At 42.9% G+C, this 14,955-nt stretch overlaps 1 protein-coding gene across 2 annotated transcripts; it reads left to right on the forward strand.

The window, feature by feature from the left end:
- Nucleotides 1–276: 276 nt before the first annotated feature.
- LOC118291488 (adhesion G-protein coupled receptor G2-like) lies at nt 277–11,561 on the forward strand. 2 transcript variants are annotated; one of them, XM_047329972.1, is made up of 23 exons: nt 277–407; nt 533–858; nt 1,953–2,211; nt 2,784–2,846; nt 3,108–3,163; nt 3,756–3,827; nt 4,005–4,098; nt 4,512–4,578; nt 5,191–5,600; nt 5,865–5,986; nt 6,254–6,390; nt 6,471–6,627; nt 6,790–6,945; nt 7,192–7,314; nt 7,676–7,721; nt 7,808–7,911; nt 8,030–8,154; nt 8,238–8,506; nt 8,733–8,832; nt 9,332–9,618; nt 9,708–9,809; nt 9,896–10,015; nt 10,126–11,561. In XM_047329972.1, the coding sequence occupies exons 1-23, from the start codon at nt 326–328 to the stop codon at nt 10,242–10,244; spliced, it is 3,396 nt and encodes a 1,131-aa protein (XP_047185928.1). In that variant the 5' UTR covers nt 277–325; the 3' UTR covers nt 10,245–11,561. The 2 variants fall into 2 exon arrangements, with proteins under 2 accessions (XP_047185928.1, XP_047185929.1); XM_047329973.1 differs by having other exon boundaries at nt 3,108–3,151; nt 10,123–11,561.
- The last annotated feature ends 3,394 nt before the right edge of the window (nt 11,562–14,955 follow it).

Below are 14,955 nucleotides of genomic sequence, written 5' to 3' on the forward strand. Positions count from 1 at the left end.
CAGCCCTCACGGACAATATTAGATCGTTTTAGTTTACCCGCTGCAAAGGAGAGTTTTATGTGCAATCCCAAAGCAGAAACATACGCTGTAATCATGTCTAGAAAAGGGGAAGTTGTTACAGGAGGAATATGGGAAGAGCAAGAGGAAGCTGGCGGTCCAACAAAGTCGGTTCTCCAGTAGAATCCTTGAAATGAAATTTGAATATTTGGCACAGCGATGGCTTTGTGAATAGGGAAGTAGCAAACTAAAGGCAAATTAATCAAACCAAAGGGAAGGAGTTTGTCTCATTTACTGTGAGTTCATTTCACCTTGTGTTGCCAGGAGGATGTATGAAGGACGGTGGACATGGACGCAGCATTTCCTCCGAGTCATCTGTCTTTTGCTGCTGGCAGCCGCTCCACCCACAGGTGGTTACTGATAAAAGAAGTTCAAATTGTGATTTTATTTTTAAGGAAAGAGGTGTTTAATTTGAAATGCCACACGTTGGTAACAAGTTCAACCTTCACATCTGTATTTCCTTCTCCCATTCCAGCACTTGGCTATTTCCTGGGAGACACCAAGGCGGTGTTGAATGGCTGCGAGGACCACTGGACCCTGCCGGACAGGTCCGCCATGCCACTGCTCTTCCAGATGACCGTGTGCGTGGACATCCGTGTGGTGCGGCCCGGAGCCTGGGTGGCCTTCTCTTACAGCTCGGTCTACGCACCCAAGCCGGAGCTGGGTCTGGAGGGAGACGACGGGGCGCTGTACGGGTGGCTGCTGAGGGTCCGGCACAGGTTTCCTCTCCGGTTGTCCCCAACTGTCTGGCACAGGGTGTGCCTCAGGAGGGACGTACGGCGCAACTCCTTCAGCCTGGAGGTAATACCTGCTGTGTACTAGTATGCCCAGTGGTGGAGTAAGTACACAGATCCTCTTTTTAAGTATAAACAAAAGTACTCGGTGGAGAATTTGAAATATTATTCTTGTAAAAGGGCAGAAGTATTACTATCAAAATGTACTGTCAAGTAAAGGTAAAAATATTGTGCAGAAAAGTGTATTTAAAAATAAAATGAGATATGATTAGATTATGAATACTGTTGGATTAATGTGAAAGGGCTTTGCTCTTTAGTAAGTGACATTTTGAATAAAAGATCCTAAAACTCTTTAGGTTTTTAAAATAGTTAAAAAAGTTAAACTTTTAATTAAATTATGAGCAGTTGAGCTGAGCAGACTTTGGACTTACACACCATTCACGTAAACACATACTGAACTAATGTGATGAACTGTCCGAAAATGCTAATGCTAACCTTGACATCTAGGCTACCTGGGGCTTATTCCAGAAATTCGACAAAATCAGACGTGAAATTTGTGTACATATTGTGAAATGACGTATAAAACCTTCGTGGTAAATGTATGCAGCTGTATAGATACTAAAGACTGCATTGTTCGTTAAGACAAAGTGCGACTTGTGTTGTGTTCACAGTTTGAGAATCATGCTAGCAAAGCTAACCACAGCTACATAACGTATACAAAAAGTATACAACCAGCGTATTCCGAATTATTGGGATCTAATTTTGGAAGTTTTGACCATAATTTCTATTAGTTATGATAATATTGTCTGAAAGGTCAAAAAAACAGGTTGTTAACAAACGTAAGTTTTGTAATATTACTTTATTTGGAAGTGAAATGACAGGCAAGCAAGGTGACCGCTAAATCTAGAAGTTTGAATAAGATGTGATGGTTGTTTAAATACCTGAAAGTTTGAGTAATAATGTTTTCTCTTCCAAATAAGTCTGGCTGATTTGGGGATTGTTTACAACCTGTATTAGCATGTGAATGCTAATTTCCCTAGCCCTATTCAATGCTATTAAGCAATCTTATCATAGAGAGCAGCGATTAACTTGACTGTACAATTGCTGTTTGAAATTATGGCTACAACCATCAAAATGATGTGATTTGCACGAATCTTCCAGGTCGATGGGGCAATGGTGGCCGAGAGGACCGTCATCGCTCCGGCCATCGCCCCCTCGGGCTCCCTGCGGCTGGGCTGTCGTCCCAGAGACAGACTCTCGGGAGCCGAGCGCGGAGAAGTGGAGCTGTACCTGTTCCGGATGTGGGCGGACCTGGGCGACCATGGCCTCTGCGAGGACGGCACGGTGATCGGCTGGGATACCTGGGACTGGCGTTTCTCGAGTCTCAATGCCCGGCAGACAGACCCGAACCTTCTGTGTGGTGAGAGACATGAACATGCATGAGCCCGTCTTCACCTCGAACACGGCTTGATCCAACGTGAAGATACGCCTATTTCGTCTTTGATCAAGCAGGATCGTTTCTACCTAATCATTAACTGCATTTACCACACAATGCAGGCCAGTCTTTTCTGTCTTTTCATCTTAGAATGCAAAAGACTTTAATTTTAGCTACAACATTGCATGTTTGCATGACGTTGGGAGTCCGTCACTGGAGATACTAGCATAGATCCATATCACACAGTTATAGAAGAACACGCTTTACATATACTGTATCCGTGCAGCAAAAGAATACAAATGAGTATTGAGCACTCCTTTAAATAACATGAAGCACATTTTGAATGTGCTGTTTTGAACGCTGAAGGGAAATCAAGGCAGCATTTCCAGGAGAAGTTATTCCACGCCTGGAAGACAAAATCCAGTTTTTACTTGGTTCAATTGAAGTGAAGCTTTCCCACCCATATGATCTTGGATCTACGTACTGTGGTGGTGCATGTACGTAAAGTATAATGTTCGTTGAATGTTGCATGTTGCATGTTTTCATGTGTCCTGCAGCCCACAGACGGTTGAGGCGTCGGGCTCGTGTTGACCGCAGCGCTTGTAGCAAAGGGTCCTCAGGTGACTTACACACTTGCATGCGTGTCGTTGTGTGTTATTATGCTGAATGTAGAGAATATCTATTGGTGTATGCCTTTGTATACATGTTTGTGATCAGCGGATTGGACGGTGAAATTGAATTTGTGCTAATTGAAGAGCTTCATAAGAAAATGACATACATATTTTAACACTTTTTTTTATAATTCATAAACACCTTTTGTTCCATCAGGATGGTTTATTTATGAATATTTGGGCGCTAACACTCTCTTTTTCTTTCTGCAGATTCGAATTCCAAAAGTGACACTAAGTCTAAAATTGAGAAAAAGGTATATGACCTGGTGAGAGTGAAATCTTTCCCTCATCTACTTTTTTTTTTTTTTTTTTCCAATGAACATCATGTCTCCACCCAATCGTCTTTTAAAGCCAAAATAGCTTTAAAAGCCCCATTGTCATAAACACTTTCTGTTGGCTCAGGATTGGTTTGTGGGAGCGGGAGCAGATTCCTGTCAAAAATTGCAGCACATGCGAACCCTGTGATTCACCTGGAATTAATTTAGAATTTACCTGGCAACTATTTATAAATCTGTAACACAGTGATTAATCTACCTTTTTAATTCATGTAATTAATCAATTCATTGTTCTGGTCCTAATTCTAAGAAAACAGTGAGAAATGCATCCAAGGTGAACAACAAGACCGAAATACAAATTCTGACAAAACCACCATACCCTGTAATTTTGGCATTTTTCCTCACGAATGCCAATGAATTGTTTCTGTCGATTGACTAATTTACTAATCGCTGCAGCTCGACAATGATTTTACTTCATGAAAAAATTCTGTACAAAATTTCAGGCATGTTTGTGTGTCAGCTGCCATCGTCTCTCAAACAGTATCAGCACCTGTCTGCCTATGTCTCTCCATCTTTCACTCAGGAGTCAAAAACATTGTGCAAACGTCAACCAGCGAAACTCCTCGAAGTCTGCCAGTGTGACAAAAAACTTAAGGTCAGTATGTCGCACAAACAGGCAACGACATTCCACTTTTCAGAGAAGAATTTCTCCCATAAGGCAACTGCAAGGATTCTCTCTCTCTCTCTTCTCTCTCTCTCTCTCTTCTCTCTCTCTCTCTCTTCTCTCTCTCTCTCTCTCTCTCTCCTTCTCTCTCTCTCTTTCTCTGTTCAGGAAGTGGATGTGTCCTGTAAAAGGGTTTCTGCACAGCAGGAGACTCATGAAAACAAAATACAAGTTCAAATCACTATGAAGAGGAAGAAACATGGTGAGCACCCGTTGATCAGTCACTGCCTGACAACAAATAAACAAAAACACAAATACAGTAATGTTTGATGACCCAGCTTATCAATTTTTTTAAGCTCATAACTAACAGGTATAGCCACATAATAATAAACATACTAAGTATATCTCAATTTATTTTGACAAAAAAAATAAGACAACATTTACAATTAATGTGTCATGAAATATGGAAGTATAAAATACATACTTGAATTCATACACAGTTATTGGAACACACAAATCATCCTTGTATTGAGCGAGAACACGCACATATGCAAAACACCAGCTGGAATACACATTTGCATATTGACACAAATATTGAACTCAAGGCAAATGTGTGTGTGTGTGTGTGTGTGTGGACAAAGTATTGTATCTCATGACGATTTTTATCACCGTCAGGTCAAAATCTGTGTCAGTTCACAATTTCCCTGGAGGATTTCTGTCAGTCTTGCGCACACTCATGTAGGTGAGCATCGCTACTTTACTATATGCCTGTGTTTGTGTGTGTGTGTGTGTTTTGTGTGTGTGTGTGTGTGAGTGAATGCACGCACTTTGTATCGTACCATCTTCTGCATCTACCAGCTCCCTACTGGGGCTCAACCACCACGACCCAGGGCAACAACCTGTGACACAATGCTGCAGGGGTGAGTACTAAACCCACAGACACCATCTTGAAGTGCCATTCATCTCAGTTCACTGCTGTTCCTTCTGCTGTATTCTGTTATTCTTCAAGTTAGAAATATTATTCATCTGCCTGTCTTCATATGTTTGCACTGTTGACATCAAGCAAAAGTCATATGTGCATATACAGTAGCCTGTATGTGATTCAAGCACCACAATGCCCAATCCAGCTCTTAAAATGGTATTGGGCATCGTTCAGGGGAATATTGTTTGAAGTGTGATACCAAAATCTGTCCATTACCATAAAAAGGAAGGTAAAGACAGCATAGCATAACTCATTAGCTCTGGTATGAAAACAGCTAACGTTGGGATTTAACCACTTCGTAGGCAACATTACTCTTCTTTTATAAATTATTATAAATATTAATAATGATAATGTTGTGATTCTGACTAACAGTTCCTGTCCAGAGCCTTCCACAATCAAGCAAAGGACGACTCAGCCTCCGACCACCAGCGACATTACAAGAACTTCCGAAGCTTTAACTCCAACTGTCAGCCAAAAGATCCGACAAACTAATACGACAACTGACAAAACCACAGCAGGTCATCAGAAAAAGGAATCACAAGGAACTGCTGTCAACCTAACGACAAAAGACCCAGGAGTCGATTTGACAACAACTACACCTGCCAATGCCTACCTTGAGCATACATCCACAATATCATCCACAACACCTATTGCGGCTGCTACTGCTTCTACCACATCTGGCCCACCTCCAACCCAGAGTAGCACCACTTCTGCTGACGTGTCCTCAAAGTCTACAACAACTCTCCAAACCACCACCCTCACCAGAACAACCACAACGACTGGTATGTAAAGCTCAGAATCCAAGACTTTCTATTATCAGTCACGTGAAGTTTTGGTGGACTGGCTATCACGTGGCAGAAAAGCCTTTCAGATAATTTTTATGGCTTGAAGGATCTATAAGTTGTATAGATCTGAAAAACATTCTTTTAGCAGAGCATTTTCTTTTTTGGGGTATTGGTCTTTAACTGTATGGACTCTTTTCTGTGCGCCAATTTGGGGTATCTTTGTATTTTTGTTTGTTGGCATTTTGCTGTGCTTTTTCCAAGGTACAGCAACTACTATTTCCAAAACTATGATGAAGACAACCATTGGCCAAGAGGCACAGGAGGAGCAAGCCAATGAACTGCTGAACCAAACTCAGGATGCATCCCAGCTAAACTCCTCCCAGGTGTGGCAACTTAATTGCTGACGCATGCACTAGTTAGATCAAATGGTAGCATCTTTTCGGGACGCTTGACAAAGTTGGGAGGTTGTATAACACTCGTTTTATACCAGTGAAGGCTTAATACTTACATATTGCACGGGCTATCACAGCTACCATTGAGTAATAATAAAGAGATTTGTGTTTGTCCCTGTGTTATTGTAGCTGCCCGTTCTTTTGTCTGGTAAATTTGACCTTTTGGAGGTAAGCTCTGTGGTTTGATGGATGTTGCAGGTGGGGCAGTTAGTGGGGCAGTTGGAGAAGCTGCTGGATGGCCCCACTGTCTCTCAGTCAGTGGGTCAAAAGGCCATAGGCATCATCAGCAACCTGAAGGACGGCGACCCGGTGGCCCTCTCTGCGTCTGCCAATCGGTAAGGTTCACTTGACCCTCACCTACATTCACCGTACGTCAACATGTGTTTTCTGAAGTGTCGTGTTTCCTGTCGACCAGGCTGATTCGAGTCGTGGACAGTGTGGGTCTAAAGGCGGTCGTCAGCGGGGACAGAGAAATCCTCTCTTCAAATTCACTGGTGCTGGCCATCAGGACAGTGGATGGTACCAACTTCACGTCATTATTGGTCAACATCTTCAACAGTGATAATGTCCAGGTAGCGCACATCAGCTTGATTCAGTGTAGATTCTCTCACCCGGTTTCTTAAGATAGATGAACACGGTGTCTTCTTCAAAAGCAAACTGATATGAAGTCACAAATCACACGTGTCATCGCACTGTTGCAGTCACCCTTTGTTAACCTTTTTGTTTTTTCACAGATCCGTGCTGTTGGCAGATCCGGGTACAAGAGGTCAGGTTCTGCTCTGGGGTCTGTTTTTTTGCCCTCCACCTTGACTGCAGGTCTTAGTCCTGAGCAGCAGCAGCAGGCCAGCAGGGTGCAATTCACTTTCCACACCAAAAATGTCCTTTTCCAGGTATTTGACTGTCGTCAGTGAATTATTTTCTTTATATAATATGGAAGTATTTACTGGTGTTCATTTAAAGCAGCATTTTAAACTTATCTCGGTGAGCCTCAATAATTGTTCTACATGCATTAAGACGTGTTGGACAAAGGATTATACAATAGAATATTATTCAGCAATTATTGTGCTGAAATAAAATGAAAAATTAATATTCCCCCTCTTTTAAAAATGATTCCTATCTATCTCCTTCTTTTGCAGGACAAAGCATTAGGTGACAAAACCCTGGTCAGTTCAGTTCTGGGCGCCAGTGTTGCCAATTTGTCAATAAGCAACTTGACTGAGAACATTCTGTTCACCATCCGAAATATCAACCCCATGCCTGTGAGTGTGTGCACATGAGAAGAACAATCATTTCCAGAACAGAATCACACAAAACTAAAAATGCCACACATTTCGATGACGAGATACAAAAAAAAATTGAGTTGGTTTAGTATTCTAGTAAAAAAACTATTTCTGGCCATGTTTTTCCTTTGTATTGACTATTTATAATAAAGGTATGTTTTTGCAAAGCATACCTCAGCTATAAACTAGTTTTCAAGTTCTTCATGAATTACAAACAGTCACCACGAGACAATAATAAAAGTAAAACATTTTGCCATTTATAAACGTAATAGTAGCTGGCATCTTGTCAGTGAACCTTTCAAAATAAAAGGTTTATTGTAAATCATTCTTGGATTTGCAGGGAAACTTTGTGGCTTCCTGTGCATTTTGGGACTTCACTGTCAATGGTGAGTACATGAATGCTCTCTGAAGTTGGTTAAGAGCCACATGGATATGAATATTTATGTTTTTTGGGGTTTGGTCTTTTGTTTAGATGGTCAAGGAGGCTGGAGCTCTGCCGGCTGCTTTGTTGTCAATGCCACATCGGACGACACAACCTGCAGCTGCAACCATCTCACTTCATTTGCAATACTGCTGGTAATGTACTGACAACGGTAGTATCGACGTGGTCTTTTTGTTGTTGTTGGAATCATTATTTGTACAATATGTGTTCACTGTTTGTACATCTGTGTCTCCAACCCCGTCTGCAATACAGGATTTGTCCAGAGACGTACTAATCGACCGTCAGCACGCACAAATTCTCACTTTCGTCACCTACATCGGCTGCGGAATCTCCGCCATTTTTCTTGCCGTCACTTTGCTGACGTACCTTTCATTTGAGTAAGAATCCTTCTCTTTTGCAAAGCCAAAGAGATAGTATATTATATTATTATATAGTCATATATATGACTCTGTCTATGCAGGAAACTGCTGCGCGACATTCCTGCCAAGATCCTGGTCCAGCTCTGCCTGTCCCTCCTCCTCCTCAACCTGGTCTTCCTATTGGACGGCTGGCTGGCGCTCTACCCGGCCATCGGGCTGTGCATCAGCACCGCCTTCTTCCTGCACTACTTCCTGCTCACGTCATTCACCTGGGCCGGGCTGGAGGCCCTGCACATGTACCTGAGCATCGTCCAGGTGTTCACTCCTTACCTGAGCAGATACATGCTCAAGTTCTCACTGATGGGCTGGGGTAGGTGCTCGAACCCTCACCTCCGAAAAGGTTAACGATTCAGGAGTTCATAAATGTGATTAAAATTTTTGTCAACCAATCAGATAGTAGTTGAGACCAAAACGTAACTTTCAGTGGTTATATGATGTCAATATGTTTCATTTAAACATTTAAAGCTAGATTTTCAAACACATATTTTATGCATATCTTTTGAATGTTCTGCTAATTGATATCCTGGTGTTTGCAGGTATCCCTCTTCTCGTGGTGATCATTATAATATCAGTGGACAAAGACAACTATGGTCTGGTTACGTATGGGAAATACTCAGATGGCACCTCAGATGACTTGTAAGTTAAGTTATTGTTAATGATGATTGATTGCTGCATATCTCGAGGCATTCCTGACGTCCATATATTATATGTAGTAGAATAGAGGAAAAAAAAAACAGGGACCATACTTTGGTAAAAAAAAACAAAAAAAAAACATATCTGGAGATCAAAAAGGAATCTTTTAAATTGAATTTGAATATTTGTCTTATTCCGGTCATTGTTGCATTTGACCACTGGAGGGCGAGAGAGAGTAACAATCAGCTTTACTGTGCCCTGTCTGTGGTGAGGACACATCCAAATATCAGCTGTTTCACAATCAATCAACAATCTGCCCTGACACGTTGGAATGGATTTGTGGCATAAATGAAACACCTCACCAATATTCATGCCAGGAACAAGTTAGACCCTGGTCATCTACTTTGAACAGCATGGAAAATACCTTGTTTAACCTATTAGGCATGTCAAAAGCAGCTGGCAATGCCTGAATAAAAATTTGGCAAACTGTTCCCCCCTGTAGCTGTTGGCTGCTTAACGACATCGCCTTCTACGTGGGCGTGGTGGCCTACTTCCTGCTGGTCTTCGTCCTGTGCCTGCTCGTCTTCGTCGTCGTCATGGTGCAGCTGTCGCGCATCAAGAAGCGAAACCCCCAGAACCAGTCGCCGAACCGGGGAGTGCTGACCGACCTGCGCAGCGTCTCCGGCCTCGTCGTCCTCCTGGGCCTCACGTGGGGCTTCGCCCTGTTCGCCTGGGGGCCGCTCTACATCCCCTTCGTCTACCTGTTCACCATCTTCAACTCCCTGCAAGGTGAGACCTGTGTGCATCTGCATCTCAGTCCATAGTACCCAAAACCTTTTTTTATTTTATCCGAGTGACTTTGAACTCGTCCTGTGCAGGTTTCCTCGTCTTCGTCTTCCACTGTGCTGTAAAGGAGAACGTCCGCAGACAGTGGCGGACTTACCTCTGCTGCGGGAGGCTGCGATTGGCTGAAAACTCAGGTGGGAATATCAAATGCCTCCTCACACCTCTGACGAGCTGCGAGCACGATGCTAACCCCTCGGCTTCATATGCACTCTTTCTCCAGAATGGAGTCACAAGGCCACTCAGAACAACAGGACTCTGTCGACGGCCACGGCCTTCACCTCGGGTCCACATTCCACCTCCGGGAAATCGTCCGTCGTGGGCGAAGGCACCAACAGCAGTGGTACGTTCACAGTGTCTGACCCGCGGCTCTATATTCACAATGTGCATATACCAAAAAATTTATATATATATATATATATATATATACCTCCGTACCTTTGTGGACAGCAGAATATCCAACAGCTCCAACAGCGACGTCGTCTTCAACGAGCTACACGGACGGAACGCGCCAGTGCACGGCAAGGCCTGACCAAGAAATCCTCAGTGTAACACAAGACGAGGGTTTTTAAAAAAAGGTGTAATGAAGGACAAGACGACGTCCGGGGGGAGAAGTGAGTTTGTTGACAGCGGTGAGTGCACACTGGGAGCATTTCTGACTGAAGATATGAACTATTTCACACTGTTACAGCTGTTGACGGTAGACATGTTAACGATTAGATAATTGGTAGCCTGGGACAGCTATTTGATAGATAAGGTTTTTTTCCAGCAGGTTTTTCTCCTTTGTGCACATGAGTGGAACATAACGAAAGAAGGTTATTTCCAGTGTTTTTCTCAATGCTCCATGAACTGCTGCATCCATATTTTAAAATGTGACACGTGTCAAGAGGCACTTTGAGAAGGATTCTCTGCGGAGACGAGGTAGACTAAAGGAAAATGTGCACATTCCGCCTGTTTTATTTAATCTAATCTGCTTTTTAGATGAGTTTGTTTGACGTGAGATACTTTATTTTGCTACTGCATGTTAGACTATATCAGATATATATTTTAAAAGACATGAAGTGAGGCTATGCAGCATGCTGGAGCATAATCACAGGTGAGGATTTATTTCCTGCCCTTTAATTTCTTAATTTTTTTTACACGAAGGACAGATTTGACACAGTGTCCTTGCGGGAGAACATGTGCATGCCATGAAAAGAGAAGATAATAAAACCTCGATTTACTACCTGTCCGGTTTGTCTCTTTCGAGTCAGAGACTTTCACGGCCACATGACATCTCTCACATCTTTAATCAAATCTGCTCAACGTGGGAATAACCCACCAATTACCAATTACAGGGCGTCGGTGAAGGTCGGCAGCAGTGAGCTATTACAAGTTTAACACAAGTTCAACAGTGTGTGACCTCTAATGTGAACTAACTGGTACATACAAAGACGTCACCGCGACGAGAATGAATCACACAATTTAGTTTTAGTCCAATCCACCTCGGCCATGCTGATGATTCATTTGTGAGACAATTTTTGAATTCTTAATAAGTAATAAGTACAATATTAGAACGTTGGGATGTAAAAGGGTGAGAAATATAAAGTAGCAAAAAATATATTAAAAAAGTACTTTGAAGTTGCACTAAAAGTACAGTACTTGTGGAAATGTATTTAGTTACTTTCTGTTGCTGTTTACGTACAATTTATTCATTTGTTATTGTCTGGGGAAAAAACAATTTTAATAAGTAAAAGTTGTTTGGTAATAACAATAAAAGCATTTATTATTTATACATATACATCACTTGTATGTCAGACCCAAAACAATTAATACCCATATGTAATATTGATATAAAAATGCACTGAATTCTGTCATTGTTATGCACATATTAAAGCTTTTAAAAATGCTGCCTTTTTCTCATGGAACAATCCACAGAGGAACTTGTATTTATTGTTCAGATAACCTGTTATTACGAGACCATTTTAAAGGATTTGGTAATTTTTTTTAGCCACAAAGCGCCGTTCTTAGTCATCTAAACCAACATCTTATGCATGAAAAATATGTGGATAACTTGGCTTTCATACTGCTCGTGAGTCAACGTTGCTCCAGCAGAGGACAGTGTGACACCACTTTTTTTTTTCTTAAATCGCGGTACAATTCTTCTTCAAACCGGGAAAGATGATTGAGCCCTCTCGCCCTTGACATCCACACGCATGACTTCACCCTTACCTCCTGTTCCACTGTTGCAGCTTTACTGCAGCAATTCGATGTCCGGTCATTATCAATGGGAAATCTCAATACCAGTCACTTCAAAAGGGAAGAACTTGTTTTTGTCAAAGAAAAACATCTCACTTACGATCCAGTTTCTCGAAAAAATAAACACTATCATTAAAGCGACGTGAAGAGAAGGACCCACAACAAGTGACCTGCAAAAATCCTTAACACCTAATTTACTTGCAGATTATTCATATATGCAGAACGGCACTATTTATTCATTTATTTTATTTTTTCGGCCTCTGCTGTGAACCTGTCAGACTCAATATCCGAGCTCCTTGACAAGCGGCATGCGGACGCAAAAATAAATGTGTCTATGTCGGGTTCACTAATTTGCTGGCAGATTTTACTAACTAACAATGCGTCACTCAAGCGGGAAGCTTGTTTTTCTTCTCTCTCTCTCCCTCTCCTCGTCCGGAGTTTTAATTCGATTTGAAGGTTAACTTTTAGTGCAGCTGCGCCGGAGTGGCCTGTGTGCTTCTTACAACCTCACGGATGACGGACGTCAGGGAAAGGGTTAAAGACAGAATATAATACACGGAGGCATTAAAATCGATTAACATTTCATTTCTGAAAGGACATTATACGGCTCGTCTCGGGCCAGGGGGGAAAACATACATAAATAAAACTCTCTCCTTAAAGTTCATTAACAAAGGATCGACCCCCCCCCCCCCCCTTCACTGCGCTTTGACATGGCAATTCGTGCTCTGTTCTCTATTATCACAGGCCATCAATATTTAATCCAGGTCAAATGAAAGGTCCGTCTATCCCTGGGGGGTTTGGGGGGGGGGGGGGGGGGGGGGGGGGGGGGGGGGGGGGGGGGGGGGGTTGCTTTTCGCAGCTTCAACACCTGACCTCCATTTACATGCAGGTCACGCCCGCAGTTTTTCATTTTCGTTTTTCAAAGAGCAGGTGTGTAGAAGCGGATGGTGCGCTGCCTTGTGCAGTTTAAAGGTGCGATGCGTAAAACGCGTCTTTGCCGCCGAATGTTGTGTCATTGCGAGGAGCAGGTGGCGATGACACCGTCAACCATCCGCAGGTGAAGCGCAAGTCCGTTGAAAATGTGAGCTGCCATTTTGAAAGCCTTGAGTTTTGCGCTTTGGCCGGCGCCACCTTGGTTTGAAACCAGAAGTAGCCGTATTTGGAGGAGCAGGAGGTGGACCGGACTAGTTAGGTTAACTAATGAAATGAAAATGAAAAATGTAGCGAGCCGTGAGACTAGCTAGTTTAGCTGCATTTCCATAGCCTAGCCTGTTAGATGAGCTCGACCGCTGCACGCACCGCAACTTTTCCTCCGGCCAGATGTTTCGAATGCCGTTCACCCGCTAACTGACATGATTCAAATCGCGGACTTCTCGCCACAAAAACTTTTAAAAAACGACTTCAACCTTTCGGTATTATCAAACACTTCTTAGCTGGCTAGCTCCTCGTATCCATCGTTGCATTAACAGTGCAATTGTTTACACGCTGGAGGGGCTAGCTGGTTAGCATGAGTCAACGCAGATGGCGGCCCACCCCTTAGCGTGTCTCTGCTCAAGGTTTCTTCCACCTTACATTTTTGGACTATTTACAGCAAATTATGACAACTAGAACATTTTTAGTCCTTTGAAAACTCTTCATGAAATACCTTGAAATGGTTACTTTCAGATGTGTCCGTGTGTAGCCTATTGGAAGGATAAGATATATATTTGAGAGACTGCACTTCAGTCAGTTTGCTCTAATATTCATGGCCATGCAGAGGAGGAATCTAAATGTCTTAGTAATTATGAAGCCCTGCAGCAATCGCACTGTTTTATCAACACGTCCAAGAGCTTAATTCTTGAATTTTGACAGATATGCTCATACTTATACCGTCAATCAGACACTGTCTCGTCTATTAATATGAAAGCTGTAAAGTATAATTCAGTACAGTGCCCTTTTATTTGAAACCACACAGAATGGCTCATAACATGCACTCCCCCCACCATCAGCAGAAACAAAAAAAAGTCTCCTCTGGGGAACCGTCGGATCAATGAGGCAAACCTCTCCATCAAATTGTTGATTGAAGGGGGAGCCACTGAATCAGCAGGATCTTTATTGTTTGCAAAATTGGAAATTGTAAGTCGTGCTCGTGAGCTTATTGGCCTGCGGCTATCGCAGACCTTTGAAATTTAAAGTCAAGTAGAAAAAAATTTCGGCATCGGGTTGCATTTCAAAAGTTGGGTTTGCCTCAGCGACAAGGAAATCAGAAACATACGGACTCCCGATGAACAGCTCTTTCGTTAGCGGGACACTAGCAACATGTAGGGATGAACATGAGCATCAGTCGACACCCGTGAGAGCGAGAGAACTCGCGTGAAACTACAAAGGGACAGACCGGAGAGCGAGAGAGAGAGACACGCGATTACACAACACATTACGAGACCGGAGCGTTGTCCGGGTCTCATTCAATACCTATTTTGTCCAACTTGCGTCAGCAGCGGGGCGGATTTTCAACACCGGGGTCTGTGCAGAAAGAAGAACAAAAGTGCCAGATAACAGGGCCCCGGTCAAACGGCGGACGCAGCGTCCTTGTTTCTTTGGATCATGGAGAGTGTATTGTTAAATGACCTGAGCAGGAAAGGACGGATAAGAGCAGCTTTGTCCCAGAGGATAGGGAAGACGGTGGATGGGGGGTTCCACAGATGGAGGTTCTATTGCGATGATTAAGACAACACAATCCGCAAGATATCGCTGAAAAAAAGACTTGACATTGTCAGACTTTGGCACAAAAGTCTGGGTACGACGGGCGGCTGTCAGTCCAGTTAGTGTACAACTAGGTTTTTAGTTAATGAGGATATGACAACTCATTTAGCACATTGCAAATAGACACTTGGAAGCACCTCATGTTCGGTCAGAAGGTCAAAGCATGTGCTCTTCAATTATTTTGATGGTAACACTTCCAGTTTTACCCGAGCCACTGCAAACTAGCAGGACGCTCAATGCTCCAGAATCCTTCGTCTCCAAAGTGACAAATTATCCCGGACCCGCCTGTTTTTTTTCTGCCTT

Source organism: Scophthalmus maximus, chromosome 21 (genome assembly GCF_022379125.1).
Source record: "Scophthalmus maximus strain ysfricsl-2021 chromosome 21, ASM2237912v1, whole genome shotgun sequence".
In the NCBI taxonomy this organism is placed as follows: Eukaryota; Metazoa; Chordata; class Actinopteri; order Pleuronectiformes; family Scophthalmidae; genus Scophthalmus; species Scophthalmus maximus.

Excerpts from the sequence above, each read along its gene's own strand:
- LOC118291488 (XM_047329972.1), top strand. The coding sequence starts at position 326 with ATGTATGAAGGACGGTGGACATGGACGCAGCATTTCCTCCGAGTCATC. Across the intron at positions 4,579-5,190 it reads TCTTGCGCACACTCATGTAG|TTCCTGTCCAGAGCCTTCCA; the intron begins GTGAGCATCGCT and ends TCTGACTAACAG. Across the intron at positions 8,833-9,331 it reads GATGGCACCTCAGATGACTT|CTGTTGGCTGCTTAACGACA; the intron begins GTAAGTTAAGTT and ends TCCCCCCTGTAG.